The sequence below is a fragment of the Trifolium pratense genome, linkage group LG3 (assembly GCF_020283565.1).
Source record: "Trifolium pratense cultivar HEN17-A07 linkage group LG3, ARS_RC_1.1, whole genome shotgun sequence".
NCBI classification, from domain to species: Eukaryota; Viridiplantae; Streptophyta; class Magnoliopsida; order Fabales; family Fabaceae; genus Trifolium; species Trifolium pratense.
The window spans coordinates 9,913,405-9,940,007 of record NC_060061.1 but is presented as its reverse complement, the minus strand read 5'-3'; the positions used below and the strand labels follow the sequence as shown (position 1 = coordinate 9,940,007).

The 26,603-nt window shown below is 32.6% G+C and overlaps 3 protein-coding genes, 3 non-coding genes and 1 pseudogene across 14 annotated transcripts; 2 read left to right on the top strand and 5 right to left on the bottom strand.

The window, feature by feature from the left end:
* The first annotated feature begins 9,312 nt into the window (after window positions 1-9,312).
* Window positions 9,313-12,572, top strand: LOC123917819 (protein MET1, chloroplastic). The gene is made up of 7 exons (XM_045969667.1): window positions 9,313-9,869; window positions 10,510-10,616; window positions 10,703-10,797; window positions 10,931-11,007; window positions 11,239-11,359; window positions 12,073-12,132; window positions 12,211-12,572. The coding sequence occupies exons 1-7, from the start codon at window positions 9,319-9,321 to the stop codon at window positions 12,349-12,351; spliced, it is 1,152 nt and encodes a 383-aa protein (XP_045825623.1). The 5' UTR covers window positions 9,313-9,318; the 3' UTR covers window positions 12,352-12,572.
* Window positions 12,573-12,967: 395 nt separating this feature from the next.
* Window positions 12,968-13,163, bottom strand: LOC123919267. Its single transcript, XR_006813175.1, has one exon. It is a non-coding gene; the product is annotated as a U2 spliceosomal RNA (small nuclear RNA).
* Window positions 13,158-16,316, top strand: LOC123917818 (protein MET1, chloroplastic-like). 9 transcript variants are annotated; one of them, XR_006812560.1, is made up of 4 exons: window positions 13,158-15,237; window positions 15,332-15,471; window positions 15,590-15,683; window positions 15,863-16,316. XR_006812560.1 is itself a non-coding variant. In XM_045969666.1 (3 exons), exons 1-3 carry the CDS (start codon window positions 13,386-13,388, stop codon window positions 15,655-15,657), a joined length of 228 nt encoding a protein of 75 aa, XP_045825622.1. In that variant the 5' UTR covers window positions 13,158-13,385; the 3' UTR covers window positions 15,658-16,227. The 9 variants fall into 9 exon arrangements, 2 of the variants coding, with proteins under 2 accessions (XP_045825622.1, XP_045825621.1); XR_006812561.1 differs by having other exon boundaries at window positions 13,158-13,321; window positions 13,398-13,438; window positions 15,365-15,471; window positions 15,590-16,227; XR_006812562.1 differs by having other exon boundaries at window positions 13,158-13,321; window positions 13,398-13,438; window positions 15,590-16,227.
* A 49-nt stretch (window positions 16,317-16,365) lies between these two features.
* On the bottom strand, window positions 16,366-16,543 carry LOC123919131 (annotated as a pseudogene).
* A 2,986-nt stretch (window positions 16,544-19,529) lies between these two features.
* LOC123919187 lies at window positions 19,530-19,725 on the bottom strand. Its single transcript, XR_006813099.1, has one exon. It is a non-coding gene; the product is annotated as a U2 spliceosomal RNA (small nuclear RNA).
* Window positions 19,726-21,664: 1,939 nt separating this feature from the next.
* On the bottom strand, window positions 21,665-21,860 carry LOC123919221. The gene has a single exon (XR_006813131.1). It is a non-coding gene; the product is annotated as a U2 spliceosomal RNA (small nuclear RNA).
* On the bottom strand, window positions 21,666-25,364 carry LOC123917816 (beta-amyrin 28-monooxygenase-like). The gene is made up of 4 exons (XM_045969663.1): window positions 24,395-25,364; window positions 23,030-23,485; window positions 22,695-22,882; window positions 21,666-22,426 (listed from the first exon to the last, which is right to left on the bottom strand). The coding sequence occupies exons 1-4, from the start codon at window positions 24,885-24,887 to the stop codon at window positions 22,121-22,123; spliced, it is 1,443 nt and encodes a 480-aa protein (XP_045825619.1). The 5' UTR covers window positions 24,888-25,364; the 3' UTR covers window positions 21,666-22,120.
* Window positions 25,365-26,603: the final 1,239 nt, after the last annotated feature.

Sequence of the window (26,603 nt, the reverse complement as noted above, 5' to 3'; positions counted from 1 at the left end):
TGTGATCACCATTGTGGTTATGTTGCAAACCTTTCTTTATATTGCGGAAAAACATTATACAAAGAAAGAAAGAAGAGAACATTATACAAAGTTCGACTACCTAATTTGTTTGTGCTCATAACAATCATAAGGAACTAAACACTGACCAAGAAATACCAATCTAATAAACTTTTTTCCTTTTTTACTAAAAAATACAATCTAATAACCGTTAATTTTTATTGACTATCCTTTTCTTTAAAATTGAATGTGAATATTTAAAATTGGAAAAAAAAAAATCAATTCAGCGTTGGTGGAAAATAATTGAGTGTTGGATTTTTATATGCATGAATTAAAGATCAATTGAGTGTTGGTTTAATTAACTCAATATTAAAAATCAATTGAGTGTTGGATTTTTCGACATGACATGAATGAAAGAGTCATAATTAATTCATGAGAATGAGAAAAAATCAATTGAACGTGAAAGAGTCATAATTAATTCATGAATGAAAGAGTCATAATCAATTGACAATATTTAATATACATGTCGAAAAATCCTGATTTTCTCAACATATAGTACTAACAACTATATACCTATCAATATATCTCGTAAACAATAACATCTCTTTCATTTTATATTTTTTTTCATCTATTAATTATGACTCTTTAATTCATGCATGTCATGTAAGAATTACTCCCTCCGGTCTCATATATAAACAACAAAACAAAAAAAAATGGAAGTCTCAAATATAAGCAAAAGCTACAATAATCATTACATTTATTATCAATATTTCAATTTTACCTTTAGTTTCAATTTTATTCATAACAAATAGTAATTTAATTTAAAACAAAAAGTAAGGGTGAAATTGAAAATGACATACTTTATCTAATCATTTACTCCACTTTCTTAAAAGGGTGTGCCTTTTTTTTCTTCTTCTTATATTCAAGACTAGAGGAGTACTATTATATATGATGGAAATATAAAGTGATTGTATTGTAAATTTTAACCCCCGTTATTTTATTTTTCAGAAACTCATATTACATTTATGTATCTATTATTTGTTAAATAACTTATTATATTTAGATCGCATAAAATTTTGTAATATTCCATTATTTTATCAAAATATAATTACGTATATGTTTCATTTGTCACATGATTTCATCTATTCTTTTGTATTTTTTTTTTCAATTTTTTATTTTAGCATTCATGCATAAAAATAAGAGATATTGTTTAAAACACACGAGTACTAAACATTATTGTTTTTCAAACTATTAATTTACTGCATCCATTCCCTGTTATAAGCGAAAATTCACTTTTAGAACAATTGATGTATTGATCTATCATATAGACCATATACATTAATTGTTATTCATTGAACCTTATAAAAAAGAAAAGGATGAAGTATATTATTATAAAAAGTACATGTCAATGTTTCCTTCAAACCAAGTCTAAGACGATTCAAATCGTTGTCCGTGTAAGTTGTTGAGTTTACCGATTCATAGAGAGCTTTGGTTACTCGAAGTATATGAAAATCCTCTAACTTAATAGAAACCAAGACTTTGAGATCAAAATGTTCCTCTGTTTCCGTGTCATTGTAAACAAGTCGAGCAAGTGTCGATTTACCGACACCTACAATGCCTAGAATAACAATCACAGCAAAATTATTGCTAGTACCACTCTAAGACATCAACATATTCATCAATTTCTCTTTATCATCCTTCCTACCAACTATAACAGATTCGTTTACCACCAAACTTGACGGAGTTTTCCTACAAGAAATCCTACCAAATACAGTTCGCAACCCTAGAATATTTATCTCTTCAACAAAACATTGAAGTCTTTGACAAATAATCTTCATTTTGAAATCAAACATAACACCTGACATAGATCGTGTATTTTGTACTTGACATATATCGTGTATTTTGTACTTTGTATTTCAATTTCAGCTAATCATAACCAATTTTGTGAAACAAATCTTCTGCATCAGTGATTGTATCGTAAAAATCAGTGTTTTAAAAATCGGACCGGTCATCGAACCGGCGAGGGCACTGGGTCACATTCTATTTTGTTTTCAATTTTTTCCCGATATGGACTACCAAAGAAAATAAAAATAAAATGACGATGAATAGTTTTTTGACAAATAAATAATAGATTAAATTTTAGATACTTACAAAATTGAATTACCACCCTGGGTTAAGGGAGTTGATGGCTGGAAAGACAGAAGAAAAAATAATATTAGGAATTAAATTTGCATTAAGAGAAAGAAAAGCATGAAATAGTATTTGCATTAAATTTTTCAATAAAATACATTCTTCTTTTTACGAAATTACCCTTCAATTATTACTTCTTTTTAATTAGAGGGTATTTTTGTAAAAATTTAATTAATATATCTTGAAGTTTGAAAATTGTCTTATAAAATGGGACAACAAAATTGTCTTATGCTACTACACTAGTTCTTAACTTTAATTTTATTTATTTAATATTGGTCCAAATTAGGAACCCAATTTAACATATAATAAACAAACATATATGCATGCATGTTACCCGGATAGATGAAATGCATGGCTGTGGACTTGGCATCCCTGAAGAGGGGAAATAATAATGAGAAAATGCTGCTCTCTCTTCGTATGAGTTCATCAACAAGCGAGAAGAATTTGGGTAAACTGATCACGGTCGTTTCGTGGTCAAATAATAAATTAAATTAAAAGTAGTACAAGGTAGTAACCTTGGTCGTTTCGCAAGGACTCACGATCGGTTTAACAATATTAGAATGAATTTAAAGGTTGCAAATTGGGGGTTTTCGATTTGAAAGCAGTAAGAGATGACGAAATTAATCAATATAAGGGGCAATCAATCCATTGGTTTTAGGGAAATCTTGTTTATGATCTATCCTAGGTTCTCAAAAGATTGTTCGTTAGTTTATGCTTGGCTGATTATAGAACTAATTTAACAAGCGTAATTCAATTCTATAAAGAATCGTTGATTAAGCATCAACGTGTTCAATTAACTATGGGGATGATCAAGCGTCAACAATAACATGGATAAGATCATAACAATAACTCATTCAGCCCTTTTTACAAGCGAAAAAGCATATATCAATTCCCTATTCAAATCAATTCAACAAGCGATAAACGAATTTGAATAGTTTCAATAGCATGAATATATGAATTTGAAACAGAATAATTAAGCATCAATTGAATCAAACTCATACATAAATTAGGAACACGAAAATTGAATTGATATATGATAAGCATAAACATATGAATTGTTATTAAACCGAACCTCAAGAATCAAGAACAAGAATTCCTCACACCAATGGATCGAAAATAAGTTTAGTTCTCCATTCAAGCGGTGGCTGCTAGGGTTTTTTTTTATTTTCTCGTGAACAGTGAATGATCTCTGACCTAGATCAGGTTTTCGTTTTAATACAGCAAGCAAAATGGGCCATAAAACAATTGGGCCGAAAAAAACATAAAGTTGTGCTGAAATTAAATTCGTCTGGAACATAGATGCAGTTATTTGACACACTTGCGCTCCGGAATGGGTTTTGGCCTCAACATGAAAGTTGTAGATCTTGATCTCAGCTTTCCAACGCATCTTCCCGCGCCTCAATCCGATATTTGTAACTCCAGTTATGACCTGCAGACTGGAAGGGTGTCAAAGTGCTATTTATTCATAAATTAAGTGCGAAAATAAAATAAAGTTAGAAATGAACTTAAACATAAAAACACATTAAAATAGTGAAAATAGTAAATTAAACCATAGGAATACACTAGTACAATAGTAGAAGAATGTGCATTAAAATGCACTTATCATAAAGTGATTGTGGTTTGGGATAAAATGCTGATGATGATAAGCGATTTTGTGTGAGTCGAAGACTAATTTTCTTTTTCTTCTGATCCATCCTATCACAAAACAGAACAACAAAAACTCAATACAGAGCACAAAATCATATCATAAACAATTACAAATGAATGGAGAGAAAGAGATGGAGAGGGAGAGAGAGAGAGAGATATATATGTTACAATGCAGTTCACAAAGAACTCAAAGAATGCAATTCAAAATAAGAAGATGTAGATAACAATTTGTAAACAAGATCATAACAATTTCTAAATCAGATCTTACAAATACAATTGATGGAGAACAATACAGAGGTAGGTATGTATTCAGTGATTCACATAACACAGATGTCGATAATACAACTTGCAATAGTACTGTATGAACAGAGAGAGTGAAGCATGGTGTAAATCGGGTGTTTGAAATGCAATTCACAAAGAACGCAAAGCTTTGTTTGTACTCAAATAAAATTTGAATAACAATTTCTAAACAAGACCATAACAATTTCTAAACCAGATCTTACAAATACAATTGATGGAGAACAATGCAGAGGTATGTATGTATTCAGCGATTCACATAACACAGATGTCGATAATACAACTTGCAATAGTACTGTATGAACAGAGAGAGTGAAGCATGGTGTAAATCGGGTGTTTGAAATGCAATTCACAAAGAACGCAAAGCTTTGTTTGTACTCAAATAAAATTTCAATAACAATTTCTAAACAAGATCATAACAATTTCTAAACCAGGTCTTACGATTAATGCAATCGATAGAGAAACACACACAAGTATTCCACGATTCAAAGAACACAAAGCTTCGATCATACAAACAAACTGCAATATGGGTAGAAATAGTAAAGAAATGCTTCTTAATTACTTGGCGTTGAAAACGGAAGAAAAAGATGATTTGAAGAGAGAATATGGGTAGAAATAATACGTGCTTCTTGTTGACAAAGAAACTTAGCACAATGGTAGTGCTGCTAGTGTTTGTGCTTCTTAAGAATGAATGAGAAAGGGATGAGTACATGAGGTGAGTGAGACGGTTATTTAAGCGGGACCCATTAAAAATCCTGACTCTATTTCATTATTTGGTGAGTTACACTCAAATAAAAAAGAAGCACATATTATTTCATTATTTTTAAAATATATATGTATTATTTAATTATTTCTCTTTCTATCTTTAATTAAATATGTGTAAATGACCAAATAGAAAGACCAAATATTTGTTTTCGGTTTTTACGAAAAAGGAAGCTCAGATACGTGACACGATACCGATATGATATCGATACAATGATACAAATTTTTTTCAAACTTCCCGACACGATACGGCCACAATACTACCCCAAAAAACATAACTACTACTATTCCAAAAAAAATAATCATTCGTACCACCAAAAAAGACATAGTTGGCAATCAGTAAAAAATATACTACTCTAAAATTCACTATTTAAGAGAAAACGCATATTGTATCAGTCTCATTTCCTCAAATAACGCATATTATCATCAAAGAATATTAATTGTCAAATACTTCTCTGATACATGTATCGGAGAATTCAACCCATATCGATAATTATTCTGATACGCGTATAGGAGAATCCAACCCATATCGGTAATTATTCTGATACGCGTATCGAATAATCTAATCCATACCGGTAATTAATTTTTTCAAAAATAATATTAATTGTCTAATACTTCTCAATACGAGTATCGAAAAGTATTAGATGAGTATCGATATCAAATACGTTTCGGACACGATACTTCAACATTTTTAAAGTATCACGACTTCATAGTTTTTCACACAAGACTTTCTCATCAACAACATGCATTTACTTTGGTCTTATTTCAGAAGTATGGCAACATAATTCAAACCTTCTTGATCTCACGGAAACATTTTTAAATGTGCATAAAGAGCTGGTCACTTTATTTAGTGTCACCTATAAAAAACTGTATATCATATAATTATTTAAAAAATATATATTATAGTACTTAATTATTTTTTTTTATACTTCTATTATTTTTTATTTGTGTGATCAAATAAAATATCGAAATTATTTTCAACACATGAATTAGAACAATCTCATATATGGTGTCTCACATACTTATTAATTGTTGAGTTTTTCAAAAAGGTTAATTTGCATGATATATATTACAGTATTTAATTATTATTTTTTCTACTTTTATTTTTTTATTTGTGTGATTAAATAAAATGTCCAAATTTTTGTGTCTAGTTAATGGTTATGTCGGCGTTTTTGTAACGTAGGTGGATATATAGAGTAACGATTCAATAAATTATAAATTTAAAGGATCTAATTTATTTATTTTACTTATTAAAGAACCTATGTATTACTTAAAAAATTTAAAGAACATACTTATTACTTAAAAAACTTAAATAAGTTTTATGTTACAAAATTTTACCAACAAAATTTACCAAAAAAAAATTATACCAAAAAATTAAGTTGTAATAAGCATAAACTTTTTTATTTTTTTAAACAAATAAGCATAAACTTGATCACCAACAAAATTAAACTACATGATTTAAAATACCTTAAAATAACACTATTTCGCGTTAAGAATGACTTGAAATTATCAATAATACCTTAAAATGACACTATTTCGCGTTGGTCAACAAAAGTGAATGTATTTTATCCAAATTTTGAACCAAATACATCAATTTATTCGACTTACTTTTGCTTATATTTTGGGACGAATGAAGTATATATTATTAATAGTTGTGTGGTACACAGCAACATATAATTTTATCATATAGTTAAACAAAATATATGGAAATAAGGTGGATTCTAGGGTGAGGGCTCAATTAAGTCCCTCACCGGTGAACCATTCATTTTTACCATTAGATTAAATAAGACCATGTGATCAAATAATTAATTGTCATACCGGATCCAATTTCTTTCTCTTCTCCTTCGGCAGATCTCACTCTTTCTTTCTCTGCACACAACTACTAATTACCCTTAAAATGATATTTTTTCACCATATGAAGTTCAGATTTAGTGCCTCAACAATGATAGTTAAAAGTGACAAACAACATAAGACTATTATTTCTTCTTCATTTCACCTTTATTTCCCCTATTATTGATGATGATGTGCAAAAGCCCTCGATAAATTTCAATATTTAAGTACCTGTGAATGAAATTGTTGACAAGAACATGGAAGAAAAAAAATCACCCATTTTATAACTATGAATTTTTTAGGCGTGTGTTTGATGTCCTTTTCTCATATCAATTTTGCTGGGCCGTGTTTAATGTAAAAATAATTTTTTCCATTTCCAAATCTATCATGTTTGAAGTTTGTTGTTTTTGTTTGGTTATCATAGACACAAGAGGAAAAAAAAACCGTGTTCTGCCATGTTTAATTGAATTGGAAGGTTGGGTTGGGGCCTGGGGACAGTATTGTGTGGATAATTCTGGATATGTTCTTGTTTTATTTCTATTAAATCTAGACCATTGAACAAATCAAACGATGCATTTTTCCTGCCTCACCGGTGAGAGACTTAATAGATCCCTCACCTTAGAAGGCACCTGGAAATAAATTAAAACATATTTTATAGATTTTTTAGTTGCGAGAGGTTTGGGTAGTACGCTGTCCTGGATTCGATCCCCAACTTATTATAAACCAAAAAAAATTAAAACATATTTTAATAGACTTTATCATAAAGTTAAACAATATATATGGAAATAAATTAAAACATATAACTGGCGCAGCTGGGCGTTGAACCCATAACATTATGGGCGCTAAAGCAGAAGTTAAAGTCAACCACTAGGCAAACATGCATTATTAAATTTAATCCAATGAAACAATATATATCTACCTATTCTATCGCTATAATCATTTTTAGAATTTTTTTTTCTACCCCCAACAATCTTCACTCTACCCCAACATATTTTTCAAAATACCCAGTATACCCTTATAAAAAATTAGTATATTTTAATTTTTTTTTTGTCGTATTATACTGTTCCGGTAGACTGTTTCATCCTCCCAAAAAATTGTTCCGTAAGTATTTCTCTAATTTTACCGGTACACTTTTTAAAAATTATTCCAGTATGTTAATTTTACCGGAACATTTTTTAATAAGTGTTCCGGTATGTTGATTTTAACGGTACACTTGATTTTTATAAGTGTTCCGGTATGTTGATTTTACCGGTACACTTGATTTTAATAAGTGTTCCGGTATGTTTTTTTTTTAAGACAAAGTGTTCCGGTATGTTTGATTCCTTCTACTCGTCCTATCAATTTTATTTGCTTAGATTATGAATCAATCACATCACTTGTAGCGATATCTATTTAAGCTATTATGCGTTTCCTTCTACCCATAACCCCTTTTTGTTCGGAAGGTTGCTGGGGGGTCATAAAACCCATTTCGGGACTGTTCACCACCGCCGGCATCGCCACGGTGGTTGTTTGTCCCTTCTACTTAATTTGCGTCAGAGGTTTGCTGGTGCAGGTGAGCTTCTTTCATGGGTGGAGTTGATTTTATTAAATCTAATTCAAAGTGTTTGTTTAGAGGCACAACAAATTGGATGGGGTTTCAGTTTGGTGTGTTTGTGTTTCCAGATTTGTTGAAAAGAAAATGTTGCATAAAAACTGCAGCTCTTCTAGCATTGAACGAAGAGATAGTATTTACCGGAACTCTTATTAAAAGTATACCGGTAAAATTAACATACCGGAATATTTTTTAAAAAGTGTACCGGTAAAATTAACATACCGGTAAAGATAAATACTTACCGGAACAGTTTTTTTGAGGATGAAATAATCTACAGGAACAGTATAATACGACAAAAAAAAAATTAAAATATACTAATTTTTTAGAATTTAATTTATATGCACCGTCGGTGTAAAATTATTTTGCACATGCATCCAATAATATACCGACACATCATGTATGGTAATTAAAAACACATGATGTGTCACATTCATTAAATGATGTGGCAACGCGTCATTAGATGTATGTGTAAAAAAACATTACACCGACAGTGCATAACAATTAAACTCAATTTTTTATAAGGGTATACTGGGTATTTTAAAAAATATGTTGGGGTAGAGTAAAGATTGTTGGGGTAGAAAAAAAAAATTTCTCATTTTTATAAAAAAAAAAGCTAGGCGGGCCGTGGCCCTGCCGAGCCCAAGCCCACCTCCGCCCCTGATGTTAGCACTCCACCAAGACAGCAACATTGTTCCACCAAAGACAACCATCGCTTATAAAAAAAAAAAAAAAACCAAAGACAATCATCTATATACTAACCCGTAGGAACATTGTCATAAGTCATAACAAATAATAATGTCATAATTTTTTTTACTTGAAACATGTGACATAATTTTTTGTATAAAAAAAACTAAAATAGATAACAATTTTTTAAAAGATTAATATATTTAAAGAAAATAAAAACATATTTAGCAATAACCAAAATTATCCATCAAATTATTTTTCCATCTCACTAAAAATTGATTTATAGAGTACACGTGGCATAATACTAGTGAATTGAATGGATGTGCCTTGAGAACCACTTCAGCAAAATCTACACTCAGAACCTCTCATCTTCCTTCTTCTTTGTGGAACAGAACATTTTCATCTTTCCACAACTCAACAATTCAATTCACATAGCTCAAGACTTTTTGAGCTTAACAACCATGTCATTATCCATGTCTACCACCACTAGTGGTCACTACTCTGCACTTTCATTGCCAACAAGAACAAACTCTAAGCAAAACCAACCTTATTTTCTTCCAACCACCAAGTTGTTTTCTTCAAGAAACTCTTTTTCTTGTAGTTTCTCAAATACCCTTTTGTCAAAACCGTTTCTTTATGTGGTTAAAGCTTCATCTGATGTTGGTTCTGAAGCATCCAAAGAAGAGAGTGAGAAGGGTGAAGGAGGAGAAGAGGAACCATATGAAGAGTATGAGGTAGAGATTGATCAACCTTATGGAATCAAATTTGTGAAGGGAAGGGATGGTGGAACTTACATTGATGCTATTGCACCTGGTGGATCAGCTGATAAAGCTGGAGTCTTTACTGTTGGTGATAAAGTACTTGCCACCAGGTTTGTTTGTGTTCTTCATGTTTTTGTTGTTGTTCTTTTTGATTAATTAAAGTTTTTATTTTTAGAGATTAGATAGATGGTTGTTTGGTATAGCTTTGTGTTAAGTATTAGGCTATTAGCATATCATGTTCAAGATAGTTATTTTAAGGCCTTAAGTTCTGTTTGGATTGACTTATTTGAGTTTATCTACCGTCTTAAACTCATGCCCGAATGTTTTGGAGAGTTTATAGAAAAAGTAGAAATAACTTATTACATTTCCATAAGTTGTTTTAAGTTTATTTCTATAAGCTCTCCATGATAACTTATGTAAAAACTGTTTGACTTTATTTTAACTTGTTATAGAAATAACATATTCATAAGCACTTATATGATAAGCGCTTACTTATGTTGTTTATCCAAATAGGGCATTATTTGGTCAAGGTTTGATTTTACTTCAGTACTTTGAGATTAGTGATATCATATCATGCTTAAAACAGATAATCGGAGGCATAATTTAGTCAAGGTTGGCTTATGGTTGTAGAATTTGATGTTACATTAAAAAAATAATCTGGCGATGAATTAATACATCTTTTGAATACACTTTATGTTTGATCCATAATGTTTGAGGATATGACCAAATCAAAATATTCGACATGTGCAGTGCTGTTTTTGGGACTGAAATTTGGCCAGCTGCAGAATATGGAAGGACGATGTACACAATTCGCCAAAGAATTGGTCCGTTACTAATGAGAATGCAAAAGAGATATGGTTAGTTTATTATTGTGTATGCACTTTATCTTCGCAATGCCTCATGTGTTATTCTAGTCACCTGGTTTCCAATTTTTTTTCCGCAGGAAAGATAGAAACTGGCGGTGCATTAACTGAAAAGGAGATCATCAGAGCCGAGAGAAACTCTGGTGTAGTTAGTAGCAGACTTAGGGAAATTCAAGTATGTTTTGTCATTCTAAAATTTTCAAACCCTTCTTTAATAAGATATTTTATCTTCTATTGAAAAGGGTCACCATTGTATTTCCATGTGGGGTTAGAACTATTTTCATTCCTCAAACTTGTAAAAATTTCAGATGCAAAACTACCTAAGGAAAAAAGAATTGAAAGCGGGTCGGGAACAGGATTTGAGAGAAGGCTTACTACTATACAAGTAAGACACGGAGACTCAGAATATTGTTTTCTTTCTGTCCTTATTTGGTTTTTTTTTAAACGGTTCCTTCATGATTTAATTCCGGGAAGTAGTGAATTGCTAATTGATTGAATACTTGCATGTGTATGGCCGCAACGCCAATTCTTGTATATCTAGATTAGAACTAAAAGAATTAATGGTATCTCGTTGGTATTCTAATTGTGCGCTCTTTCCTTGAATGAAATGCTGAAGGAATGCTAAATATGAGGAAGCACTAGAGAAATTTGAGTCTGTTTTGGGATCAAAGCCAGAACCTGAAGAAGCAGCAGTCGCAAGTTATAATGTTGCTTGTTGTTACTCTAAGCTAAACCAGGTATATATATATATATGTTTGTTCAATTTACAAATGAAATGTGCTGCATTTCACTACAATGTTATAACGTGTCCAAAATAGTTGTTAAAAAAAATACGTGTCAAAAGTAGTTGGGGAGGAGCAAGTAAACCATTTACGAAACCAAGTTCCAACTTAATAATACACCATCTTAGATCAATTAAGTCCCACATCGGTTAGAATATGATAAAAGTTAGTGTTTATAAAGGCTTGAGATGCTAATAAGTTTGCCGAGCTGAGTAGCGTCAGCTTGTGACCCAAGTGGGGGCACCAAGGTGATGGAACATGGCTTTGGCTTAACAGGTTGGACTGGTGTGTGCACCATGCTGGCTTGCCCGCTCCAAGTTGAGAGTTGAGCTATGGGACTTGAGCGAAGGCATAAGTCTCCTGGATCTTAGACAGGAGGGTACTGCGTGAGGCTGGTTTCACAGAGCAGCGAACACCTCCTACTCCTAACAGTGGAGGGATTACAGGCCGCTGCACTTCCAGTCCACTACACCTGGTGAGCTAGCCGCTTGAACTATCATTTTTGGTCGGTGTGGGTTCATATTTGGGTGCCGCCATTTAGGGAAGATGAGCTTAAAAAAAAACATCCATTTTAATTTGTTAATCTTTTCAACAAAGGATCTTGTCATTCTATGTTATTTACCTAATCAATGTACTAAGTAAGTACTACTAATAATTTTGTCAAACAGATTAAAGCCGCACTTTCTTCACTCGAGGAAGCACTGAAATCTGGTTTTGAAGACTTCAAGGTGATAAAACTATTGCCCTACAAGTTACAATATCATATCTGCTAAATAAGCTGTCTAACACTGCTGTTGTTTTAACAGAGAATCAGAACTGATCCTGACCTTGCAAATGCAAGGGCATCCCCGGAATTCGATCCGTTATTGAAAAGATTTGATGAATCATTTATCAATGAGAGTGCCATCAATGCCATCAAATCTATTTTTGGATTTAATAAGAATTAACACCTTTGTGGGGAGACAAGAAAACAATCAGTTTAGCTGACTAAGGAATTGGTTGAGCAATATGATTCCATCACATTTAATTTTCTCATGTATATTTTTGTAGTTAAATATAGAGGTCTCTCATTTTTTTGTGCCACTTGTGGGATCTTGTTTTATGTATCAATGAAATTGTCCATTTCCAACAACAATAATAATATAATACTAGTAACAAATATCACTCATATCAACTTCCAATAGATCTCTCTATTTTGTTGAATATTTCTTTGGTTCACTTAGATCCAAGACATGTATAAGATGTTTGAATCAAGGATATTGTTGTCCTTTTTTGTTTTTGATAGGTAAATTTTAGTGGTTACGTTAGTTTCTGGGATCGGAATTTAGGACCTCCTTAAAACTCCACAATATCTTGGAGTCTTTCCCACATAATCTCACCATTTCTTGGTTATGCAAAATAATCTTTTTCTAATTATTCCCTTTATTAATGGCACAAAACATGATTAGCGCATCTAATAATATAAAACTTCTTAGAGGCTACAATTATATGATACAAATAAAAAAAAGTATCATGAAATTAAAGTGAAAACAGTAGATGTAAAATTTAAAGAGACTAGAATTGGTGGGGTGTGCCAGGCAATTGCAATAGTGCAACGCAAAAGCGACACTTGAAAGACCCAATAGCAAGCTATTGTGGTGGCCTCTCCCCCTCAAAAAATAAATTTAATATCGTGTGAGCCATTAGCCCACATATCAGATATTAAACTGATAAGAACAGATACTACACTTGATCTTAGCCAAAAGGCCGAGAAAGGTATGAGTTGAAATACATCTTGCTGTTGGTTTTATATCAGACATATGTTCTGTTGCTTTTTCAACTCCACGATGTGGGACTTTATGCAATGCAATAGCTTGGAGTCTATTAGTATTCCTGCACTTTCAAAGCTTCACCTGAGGTTGGGTCAGAGGCATTAATGTAAGTTCCACAATCCCTTCACTTTACAAATTTGATTCCATAATCTCTACCTCATACTCTTCATATGCTTCTGAAGTGTTCACTGTTGGAGGCCTTCATTGATGTTATTGCCACCAGGTTTGTGCTCTTCATAATTTTTTTTAGTTCCTTTTTACAATTAAAGTTTTATTCAGAGAATTAGATAGATGTAGTTAGTAACATAGTCCGGAAAATTCAAGTAAGTTTCATCATCATGTCTTTAGAACTGCAAAATTGTAATCTTTAAAAAAGCAGGTTTGAGAGCCTTTATTTTTGTCTGTGCAAGTACAATATATAAATATATTAAACCAAACCTTGTTAAGACTAAGAAGAAAGTAGGGGCATGAAGTTTGATTCACAACTCCAGACTAGCTAATTGCTAACACATCGGAATTCAGAATATAAGTTGAAGATCTCGACACTCTCAGTTTTATTCCTATTGATTCTAAAGACTTTCTTCTTTTTTCTGTATTTTCCATTTACTTGTTGATATTGTATATAGAATTGCCCAACGCAGTTATTTACTTTTATTAAAGGGTTAGTATTCATGTGGTTCTTGTGTGTCTGGTCTATCTTATAGTCAATCCTGAAGCAGGTATTCCTAGCTTCACGGATTCAAGTGAAATCGGTTCTCCTGTCATTGATATGTGTCACGCGCATTTATCTGTTTTTGCCTTCATTTTTATCAGCAACTCATTCTTGTCACTTACATTTTCCTACCACAGAACATCACTACTGCATTAAAAAAATGCCTACCTTCATTCCTTACTTTTGCTACAGATAATAGTGAGCTGTTTTTATGCATAAATAACTAATTTTTCTAAATAATGTCCTTCATTCCTTACTTTTGCTACAGACCAAGTAAACCATTTAAGAAACCATGTTCCAACTTAATACCACACCATCTTGAATCCATTAAGTCCCACATCGGCTATAATATGACATAAGTAAGTGTTTATAAAAGCTTGTCATGCTAGCAAGTTTGCCGAGCTGAGTAGCGCCAGCTTGTGACCCAAGTGGGGGTACAAAGGTGATGGAACATGACTTTGGCTTAACAGGTTGGACTGGTGTGTGCACCATGCTGGCTTGCCTGCTTCAAGTTGAGAGTCGAGCTATGGGACTTGAGCGAAGGCATGAGTCTTGTGGATCTTAGACAGGAGGGTACTGCGTGAGGCTGGTTTCACAGAGCAGCGAACACCTCCTACTCCTAACAGTGGAGGGATTACAGGCTGCTGCCTGCACTTCCAGCCCACTACACCTGGTGAGCCTAGCCCTTGAACCATCATTTTTGGTGAACTCGTGGAATTCCATTTCCATCACATTTGATTTCCTCATGCATATTTTTGTAGTTAAATATAGATCTCTCAACATCATTATCCTTCAATATCACTACTGAATCTGTCACCTTGTCCGAGTTCTATGAATATATTCTTCATGAAACCCTTCTTCCTATAGTTTCTCAAACACCCTTATGTGAAAACCATTCCATTTCAAAGGAAGGGATGGTGGAATACATGCTGGATCAGCTGATAAGGCTGGAGAGTGATATGTACTTGCCACAGGTTTGTGCTCTTCATTTTTTTGTTGAGATAATTCAATTGATGGTTGTTTGGTCTAGCTTTGTGGTTAGTACCGACATATCATGTTTAAGGTATTTGAAGGCCTTAGGGTCCGTTTCGATTGACTTATTTGAGTTTATCTACTGGTATAAACATTTGTGAGACAATTCTGGTGAGTTTACGGAAACGACTTATCGCATGTCCATAAGATGTTTTCAACTTATTTCCATGATGGCTTATGAAAATAGCTTATAACTTATATGAAAAAAGTTTGACTTTATTTTATCTTTTGTCATAGTGAATAGCTTATCCAAAAACTCTTATATGACATTAAATGAGGTATCATTTTGAATATATGAACTTCAAAATTCTTTTGAAAAGTAAAACAATCTAATCTACTTTATGTTTGATCCATTATGTTTGAGTGGTCAAGACATGACCGAATCAAAATGTCGAACATCTACAGTGCCGTTTTTGGGACCGAAATTTGGCCAGCTGAGGAATATGGAAGAACAATGTACACAATTCGCCAAAGAGTTGGCCCGTTACTCATGAGAGTGCAGAAGATTTATGGTTAGTTTATTCATTGTGCATGCACTTTTGCAATGTTTGCCTCAAGTGCTACTAGTATTGTCACTTGTGAACTTAGCTCATGGATCTGCGAAACCATGGTTTCCTGTTTTTTTTGCAGGACAGATAAAAACAAGTGGCGAGTTAACTGAAAATGAGATCATCATAACTGAGAGAACACTGATTTAGTTAGTAACAGAGTCAGATAAATTCAAGTAAGTTTCATCATTTTGCAATTAAAAATGCAAAAAGGATAGGTGACTTTATTTTTGTAAGACAAAATAGACATGGCATAAACAAAACGTTTTCATATCAAATTATATCTGCATTTTGTATCTTGGAATATTAATTTCTAATCCTGAATTCTTTACTTCTACTTGATTGAATCCTGAAGAAGCACCGAATTCTGATCTTGAAGACTGCAAGGTGATAAAACTATTACTCTACAAGTTAAATACGCTGCCTAACGTTGTTGCTTTAACAGAGAATCAGAACTGGTCTCGACCTTACTAACGTAAGAGCATTCGTGGAATTCGATGAGTCATTGATTCATTTATCAACGAGAATGCCATCAAATCAATTTTTGGAATATTTAATAAGAATGCTCTCTACTTTATGAATATTGCTTGAATCAGGGAGTTTGTGCTTGTTAATGTTATTTATTTGGACATGATCTGAGTGTGTTGGATTTTAGGACTTGACCCTTGATCTTATTTTTCGTTGTTTAAGAATAAGTGTATATGATGCTTATTTATGTGTAGTGACACGATATTATAATTTCTTATTTTTTTTGTTTTATAAGAAAACATTTACAAAGGGATTGCATTTTACTCAATAACTCCCCTCAATGGAACTAGCATTAGTTAGATGGGTTTATTTAATTTTGAACTTGAATTGGTGGGGTGTGCCAGGCAATTGCAATAGTGCAACGCAAAAGTGACACTTGAGAGACCCAATACCAAGCCATTGTGATGGAATCTCCCCCTTAAAAAATAAATTTGGTCCACATATCAGATATTAAACTGATAAGAACAGATACTACACTTGATCTTAGCCAAAAGGCCGAGAAAGGTATGGGTTGAAACACATACTCCCTATGCATTTTATATCTGACATCTGCTCTGTTGCTCGTCTGACTCTACGATGTGGGACTTATGTAATGCAATAGTGGCCACTCTTTACACTTTCGTTGCCAACTAGTACAGCCCAAATCCTCTCTACCCAGCATATTTTCTTTCCACAACCAAGTTGTAAACCCTTCTTCATAGTTTCTAAATCACCATTTTGTCTAAACCGTTCCTTTTTGTGGTTAAAGCTTCGTCCGATGTGGTCAGAAGCATCCAAAGAGGAGGGGAGGGGACTGTGAAGGGGAAGAGGAAGAGGAGGAGGAACCATATGAAAAGTATGAGGCAGAGATTGAGCAGCCTTATGGAATCAACTTTGTAAAAAGAAGGGATGGTGGAACCTATATTGATGCTATTGCACATGCTAGATCAACTGATAAGGTTATAGTCTTTACTGTTTGTGATCAAGTACTTGCCACCAGATTTCTTCTCTTCATTTTTTATTTGAGAGAGTTGATTGATGGTTGTTTGGTATAGATTTGTGGTCAGTACATATCATGTTTAAGATAATTATTTGAAGGCCTTTTAAAAGGTCTGTTTCGATTGACTTATTTAAGGTTTATTTACTCATATAAATAATTGGGACACAATCCTGTCGAGTTTATGAAAACAACTTATCGCATGTCCATAAGACATTCTTAATTTAATATGATAGTATGCACTTAATTAAGTAGTTTATCCATTCAGGATCTTACTTTGTCAAGGTTGAGCTTATGATTGTGGATTTTGATATTTGCATTAATATTCCGGTGAAGAATCATCTCTTTGAATAAGTGGTGCACCGTGCACCACTTGATGAACTTGTGCATAATTGAAGCAGTCCTTCATATTTTGAGATTAGTGATATCATATCATGCTTAAAACAGGTAATTAGCTGCCTAATTTATTCAAGGTTGGCTTATGGTTGTAGAATTTGATGTCACAATAAAAATCTGGTGATGAATTAATATATATTTTGAATATGATTGCAGTAATCCAAAATAGTTTATGCATATCTTTTGAATTAATAATGAATTGAATGAAACCAAACTCAAGACTTCTCCACTATCCACATTGCAAATGGGTGATATCCACCTATAGACTTCACAAGTACGAACAAACCTTTATGGTCATGAATACAAATTTCAATACCCAACCAATTGTGTTGAGATGAAAACAATCCATCAAAGTTACACTTATATCTCTCCATCATTGGTTTCAGACATGAGATAGAAGCTTCAATATACGACCATGTATTATGTTACTTCCCTGAGCCTCCGATGTCGGACTCTTGTAAAATCAGACTACTAGTGTTCATGTTATCTCAACTCTCGTGTAGCTAAGGTAGGTTACTTTGGGTATAACAGCGACACAAGACACATGTTTTGACTCATTATCTGATCAATTTAACAAAAACATCAAACACTAATAATGTAAGCAAATTATTAGGCTTTATTCTCAAGAATCAAGACACATAATTTAGTAGTGTAAGCTAAATGCATATCACATAAATAGCTTTGGCTGTAAGTCTTTCCTAAGTGATTAAACATAAAAACATCCAGATTTGACAGTAAGAGAACCACCGTTAATACACCTTCAACAATATTGTGAGTTACCACAGTCCACGATTGTTGCTATCACCGATTGTAACGGCTTCTGCACTCGAACAGGCTTAAGGCATGAATCCAATGGAAGATTAAATGTTCCTAATATCATAGAAACAGTGGGCATGATACTCATCAATCACCACGGTTTGTTTTATTTGAGCCCAAATTTGTTTATTTTCTTCTTTTCTAATAACATAATTTCCTTCAGAAAGATGTCACTAACACTAACTACTGTGTTTTCATGTGAGGTATAACCATTTTCATTCCTCAAACTTGTAGTAGTATCAGATGCAAAACTACATAAGGAAAAGGTAATTGAAAGAGTGCCTAGAAAAAGGAATAAGAGGAAAAGAATTTGAGAGAAAGCTAACTACTATACGATTTTGTATAAATTAAAAATATATTTAACCCTTTAAATACTCCCTTCAATATTGAACTTTTTCTCATTTTAAAGACTAAAGAAAATAGTTTACTAACATGTATTATGGGTCTGTTTGAATTAGCTTATTTTTCAACTTATGCAACCAGCTTATGCAATATAAATTAGGTTTCTTCTACGATAGCTCCGGTCTCTTCTAATTTAACCAAAGGTCTTGAGTTCAATCCTGCTTTAGACATGCGGTTAAAATTTTAAGGAGAGTTTGTCATCCATTTAAATCCCCCTAGCTTCTCGTTTGAGTGAAACTAGTTCTCCTGTCATTCATATGTGCCACACGCATGTATCAGTGTTTCCCTTCATTTTATCATAACTGCACCAATAACTCAATCTCATCACTTCCATTTGCTCTATTTTTATGACATAGGCAAAACTTAAACATTCTTGTAATCATTTATTTGTTAGCATTTTTCTGCATCTCATTTGATTCTCTAGACTATTATAATCTACATTACATAAATTATTAGTTACGACAATGGTTTTGTTTGTCACAATGGACTACATGGAGAAGAAGAAAAATCATCTTTTGTATGTTTATGGATATAATAAGAAAGAAAAAAAAATACCCCATCTTATTAAAGAAGTGAAATTAATTTATTCAGACTCTTCCTAAGTTTCTTCAAAATCAACCCAGCACACTCACTTTGATGCTAAGGTATTTGCTAGCAGTTTCATTCTCCTCCAAAAACTCTATCACTGCAGATTCGGTGAATTTTTTTTGAAGTACAATCAGTTTGGCATGCGCCAAAATGGATTGGATGCAGTAGTTGCAAAAAGATGATCCAAAATCAAGTGAACCACCATTTGGTTGTATATCGATTCAAGATCAACAACTCCAATAGAATAACTATCATTGTCTGTATTCTAGTACAGTAATTAAAGTAGCATCTGAAAAAATATATTTAACTTGTATTGGTGGGGTGCGCCAGGCAATTGCAATAGTGCAACACAAAAGCGACGCTTGAGAGACCCAATAGCAAGCTATTGTGGTGGACTCTCCCCCTCAAAAAATAAATTTAATATCGTGTGAACCATTGGTTCACATATCAGATATTAAACTGATAAGAACAGATACTACACTTGATCTTAGCCAAAAGGCCGAGAAAGGTATGAGTTGCAATACATCATTGCTGTTGGTTTTATATGAGTTATGTGTTCTGTTGTTTCCTAAACTCTCCGATGTGGGACTATTGTGTAGCAGATACAAAATGAAATAACATTCAAAGAAACAGTTTATCATTAGATGAAAACTTCGTGAATAAAGCTTATTATCTACTATGAATCTATTATTAGCTACAATATGTTCTCAAGTATCTCTAACCGAGGAAACTCTTGCCCCAAACACATTCTAGGTCCTCCTCCAAATGGAACATATGAATAAGGTGTTGGACCTTCTATGCTGGGTATTTTTGAGATTGTATATTTCTTCTCCAAACAAAAACTATATATAGATTTACCCTACTAAGTTTACCTTTGCATGTTTTTGCATATACTATAGTTGAAACTTTGATGCACTATGAGAACTCTTTAACTTGTGTTTCGTCCTCTTAAACACTACTTCAGTTTGTTTAGTTCTGCTTCGTCCGTCACTTTGCTTGAACCTTGTGTTTTAATCATGAAATCAATTCTGAAGCAGTTAGTTTTTCATAGTTTCTCTGTTTTGAGTGAAACTGGTTCTCCTGTCATTGATATGTGCCGCGCGTATTTATTTGTTTCCCTTCATTTTTATCATAACTGCATCATTCTCATCACTTCCATTTGCCTACTTGAGAACATCGCTAGCTACCACATTATTAATAACTCTTGTGCTACGAAGGTATGAATTGCAGAAAATAGTAACATTATTAATTTAGCATAATAATTGTGAACTTTGTTGATATATGATGGCACCTCTCCTATGCAGCCAAATTAACTCTATGCAGCAACAAATTTACACCTATTTGTTCCAAATATAAGCTCCAACAATGCTCTTTTGTCCATTAACTATAAATAATCAGTTCACTCCAATATATCAGAAGTTTATCGGTACAATTTATGTATAATGTGGAGATCAGATTAAAATATGTGGACTAAAATGAATGTAACAAAGATTGTTGAGACTAAGATGAAAATAGAGGTTTATTCATAATATTGTAATATGTACTATAGCTTACTGCAACATTTAACACTGCACCATTTTGGATTCATTAAGTCCCATATCGGCTACAATATGACACAACTAAGTGCTTATAATGATCTGACATGCAAGAAAATTTGTTGAGCTGAGTAGCGCCAAATTGTGAGTCTGTGACCCAAGTGGGGGCATCAAGGTGATGGGATAGAGTTATGCTTAACAGGTTGAGTTGGTGGCTGCACAATGCTGGTCTGGCCGCTCCAAGTTGTGAGTTGAGCTATGTGACTTGAGCGAAAGCACGGGTCTTGTGGGTTTTAGACAGGAGGGTACAGGGACGGATCACAAGCCGCTTCACTTCCAATCCACAACACTCAGTGAGCCTAGCCACTGAAACCATCATTTTTGAGAGCATCGGTCAGGGTGCCATGTCACTCACCATTTAGAATTATGAACTTAATGAGTTCTGCAACTACAAGTATCATTTACAGCAGCCATGAACTTAATGAATAGAACAATTGTCAAACACACACCTATGTTGAAATCCACTCTAGAACAGTTTTTGGGTTTGGATATTGTATTAATTTTTTACTTGAGCCAAGATCTTTAATCTATTATTTGTATGTGTGACTGAAAACAGAATCACCAAATATTAAGCTCACACCAATTTCTCCTCATCTCTAATTTTAAGACATAAGCAAAACTTAAACATTCTTGTAATCATTTATTTGTTACCCTTTTTCTGCACTTGATTCTTGAAAAAGGCATGGTAATTCAAAAGAATAAAAATGAAAACCATTCAAGCGAACCACCCTGTAGTTGTATATTGGTTAAACATGAACATCCTCTTTAATTTATAATTAGCATGGCATGCATACTAGTACTGTAACTAAAATAAACCAAGGATATGAAAAATAAAAATAACATTTAACTAGTTTTGGTGGGGTGTGCCAGGCAATTGCAATAGTGCAACGCAAAAGCGACACTTGAGAGGCCCAATAGCAAGCTATTGTGGTGGACTCTCCCCCTCAAAAAATAAATTTAATATCGTGTGAACCATTGGCTCACATATCAGATATTAAACTGATAAGAACAGATACTACACTTGATCTTAGCCAAAAGGCCGAGAAAGGTATGAGTTGAAACACTTGCTCACTGCTCCTTTTATATCTGACATGTACTATGATGCTTCTCTAACTCTTCCGATGTGGGACTATTATGTAGTTTTGGTTTTGGAACTTCAATATTTGGTTATACATTTCTACAGGTAAGTCTACACTTTTTCCTTTATTACTACTTTGAAGCTTCATCGAAGCAGGTACAAAATGCAATTACATTCAAACGTAACAGTTTATTATTAGATGAAAACTTCAAAAATAAACATCTTATCAATGTATTATGATGTGTAATGAGAAGGATGAAGTTGAATTGGAAGTCCTTTTTCAGGCTCTAGCATAGGATCAAACTTGAACTTCTCATCAGGATTAACTAAATTCCACTTGAAACATTTCACAATATTATGCATAAACACAAGTATCTCTAACCGAGCAAATTCTTGTCCCAAACACATTCGAGGTCCTCCTCCAAATGGAACATATGAATAAGGTGTTGGCCCTTCTCCTTCAAATCTTGTAGCATCAAATTTTTCAGGATTTGGAAACAGTGTTGGATCCATGTGTGTTGTGTGAACATTCCAATGCAACTGTCAAAAACACCACACATACATGTACTTATATTACATATCTCATATTTATTCATACTACAGGCTAGTTTAATAATGCATTTGAAATTATAATTACATGTGTCCATGTGTCGAACTAGGCGTGTCCATGTGTCAGACACCGACACTACATCGACACTTATAATTATATTGAATTGTGTCATTCTTTTTAAATTCTTATTGGTGTTGATGTATCAGTGTTCGTGTTGTGTCTGGTGTCTGTGTGTCCGTACTTCATAGATTAGCATACCTTCCATCCACTAGGGATGTTATAATCAGTATAGGTGACATCCTTTATAGCATTTCGGTAAGCGCCACCGACGGGCGGCGACAGCCTCATTACTTCAGATGCAACATTCCATGAGTATTTCATTTTTTGAACATCCTCCCATTGCAATAACTCCCCTTCCTCTTTCCCTTGGCTAATTTCAAGTTGTTCTGTCATAAAAAAACAATATAAGAAAAAAGACAACATGTGTTCCGAACTCAAGTCTGCTGCACAGTGAAACTTTAACTATAGCAATGCAGCAGACTTGAGTTTAGAACACATTAAAATTAATAATGTTCAAAGATTTTATTTCAAACCTTTCAACACTTGTTCATAAACTTCAGGCAAATTTCCAAGATACTTCATGACAGATGATAACACTGATCTAGAAGTATCATGGCCAGCAAAAAGAAGTAATAGTATGTTATCAATAATCTCCATTTCACTCAAAAACCTTCCATTTGTGTCAGATGTAACAAGTAAATGTGATAAAAGGTCTTGTGTGGGTGATGTCTTTTTGTCTTCCAAATCCACTTTCCTTTTCTTCATAATTATTTTAATTTCTTTTCTTATTTCATTTGCAGCTTTCATTGCCTTATGAAACCTTGTTCCAGGAATGTTAATGGAGAAGCCAATGATTCCTTTTATAAATTCTTCAAAATGTGATGAAAATTTGGTTACATGGATAGGATCTTCTATGCTTAAAAATAAGCAACAAGCCAATTCAAATGTGTATAGCTGTATTGTGGGATAGACAACAACTTGATCCTTTCCTGCATAAGTGTAAATTAACAAATATTAACTTTTAATCATTACATCCTATGTTATTTTTCATTTCTTAAGAATCAAAACAAAATAATAAATTCAGTATACTAGTAGCATAGTATTTAATAGTGTTTTTTGTTGAGAATAATTTATAGGTGCAGAGTAAAGAATTTTTGCACATGTATTTCATCAAATTACATCATGATCTTACTTTATTATATTAGTTCCTATTAGGATCGTTATAAAAATCAAAATTGAAATAAATAAAAACTGTTTTAAAACTAAATGAAAAAATGTTTTTTTTTAAAAGTAGTTTATAAAATAAAATAATTGTTATATGTATTTATAAAAAAAATTGTTTTACGGATTTTTTTATGAACTCTATTTTTAAATAATTTTTATTTATTTTATGAACTTTTTTTTTAAAAAAAAAAATAATTCATTTATTAGTCTATTTTAAAATAAAAAATAAAAAATTATTTTTAAGACAACTTTTATTTATTTAAAAATGTCACATAAGCAATTTTTCAGTCATAAAGTTAACGGAACTAAGAAATACAAATGGGGTAAACTTGAGGAGTTAAAATCGATTAATTGAAACTTAGAGGCCAAAATTTGAGCAATTGTAAAACTTATGGGGTTAAAATCAAGTAATTGAAGTTCGAGAAGCCAAAATTAAATTAAAAAATTATAAAAGATAGAGGGCCTAAACTACATTTTAATTTTTAATCCTATAAATTAAGATCCTATTTAGACAAACAGCTTAATTAAACAGCCTAATTAACATGTTGAAGGAGGTTTGGTCAATGGTAATTCCCCCAAGAGAAAGTTGACCATTTTCATAAATTTAATTATCATAAAATGAAAGGAACATCTTCCCCTACACATATGAGCTAATTGGTCACAAAATTTCTTACCTTTCCAATGTGTGTTTATATGATGTTGAGCAATCCTATCCATTTTTGGCAAATAATTTCTGAGTGTTTCTGGATTAAGAAAGCTCATAAGCAACTTTCTAGTTATCTTTGCTTCATCACCAACCTTATTAAGAATAGAAAACCTTAAAAGATTTGTCACTGAGCTAGGCCACCATACTTGAACATTCTTGTTCTCATTACTAAACAAGAACTTGTTCCCTATTGGTCCACAAAACACAACAATATTTTCTCCAAACATTGATGTCTTGAACACCTTTGTGTCATATTTCTTCATTCTTTCTTGTATGAACCTTATTTGCTTTCCCTCAATATTTGCTTTGAAAAATTGATATGTTTCTCCAATAATTGGCCATCCTAATGTTCCCTTAGGAAGGTGAAGATTTCTAAGTTTGATAATTCTTGTGATGAAATGTAAAAAGAGGACAAAGAGTGCTAAAATTGTTGGTAAAACTATGAGATTGATGACCTCCATAAACAATGATGATTGATGATAGAGGGAAGAAATAATGGTGGAAGATGAATGAAAGATATAATTATTATAGGTTGGTTTTTGGAATTGGATTGAAATTGAATATATATTGCAAGGAAGATTTATTATAGGCCTTGAACTTTCAACTACAACCACATATTCTTTTAGTTCTTTGCATGTGGGTTAGATACAAATATGTGAGTATCATATTCAAACTATGCTTCATAAAAAGTAAAAATGAAACAAAGATATTCAAACACAATTTTTAGTACATAATTGATATTTGTATGCTTACAAATTTGACATTTGTGACACACCTAGTTCAAAGTGGTTGTTGATGGCTTATTGAATTTGGCTATTTAATTGGGTATATAAATATTGAATGATTAATTAATCTACTAAGTATCATTATTCATGATTTTGTACATTGTTAAAAAAATAGTCTTATGACCAAATTATAAGTAGATGGTTAATGAAGCTAAGTGGAATAATGAGTCACACAATCTTTATGAATCAATTAACCAAATTCAATATGGAATTGCATTTACTGTGATCACAATTTACAAATTCTTGTATTCACGCAGTCAGCGTATCGGTGATCGTTGGGTTGAGATTAAATAGTGTAAATAAAATATAAAGATATTTTAAATATCTTTTTAACTCTAAAATATCGAGTTGGAAATATAACTTATTTACTCGTGAATGTATGAGATTTGTGACAGCTGACAATCCAAATCCAAATCCGTAATTACTACCTTAACTTCATTAAGTGTTGAATATTTAGATGTACTAATATCATTTCTCATTTTAGTATAGTACAAGTTTCTTTAGTACTTAGACTAAAAATGAATCATAAGGAAGTAATGTAACATCAATAAAGTTGTACATAGCCAAATGGAAGGAAGCAAGAAGCACTAAGGAAAATTGAGATAGAACAGAGAATTCCAGCTTATAGTGGGATACATATAGATAGGCCATGAGTCATGACATTGACAAAGGCACTCATTTCTTTGTTGGACTTGCGTTTGTCTCTAACTAAACCGGGTAATCACATAAGTATATGCTGATTGATTAGCATTCCAACACACTATTTGTGATTTTTTTTTTTTAATAATAATGTACAAGCCACACATTTTATTTATAAAAAAATGTATTTTCAACACAATTTTAGTTTTTTTTAACAAATATTTTTTATTCTGGATTTATGATTTATGAGTTTGTACGAAATTAGAAGGCTTCTATTGTCACGGCCCCACGACAAGCCTGCCTGCCTGCCTCGTCGTGTTAAAGCAACACGCTATCGTTTTGAGTCCTTCTGTTCTGGAACATCATTTTTGTAGGCTGTTTGCATTGCAATATTAATGATACCCAAAAATATCTAGTAAGAAATTATGGGGTCACGACCCAAAATAGAAAAGACTTTGTGGTTATAAGAGCACTAACCTCCGGTTGGTAGAATGATTAATTATTGTACGAAATTAGGGGGGGAAAAAATTCAAGTAGTCTAGTAGTTCGAATCTACAATATATAAAAAAAAGATACATATGAAATCACTAATTTGCTCATATTTCATTTTTTGACACATAATCATTTTTAAGGGTATTTTGTGTCTTTATTAAAAAAATTAGTAGAAAAATGCTAAAAATTTTCTAAGCAGGACGTTACATTTCTTATTATATTTACCACTAAGTCATATGAATTAATTTGTTATATTTTTGG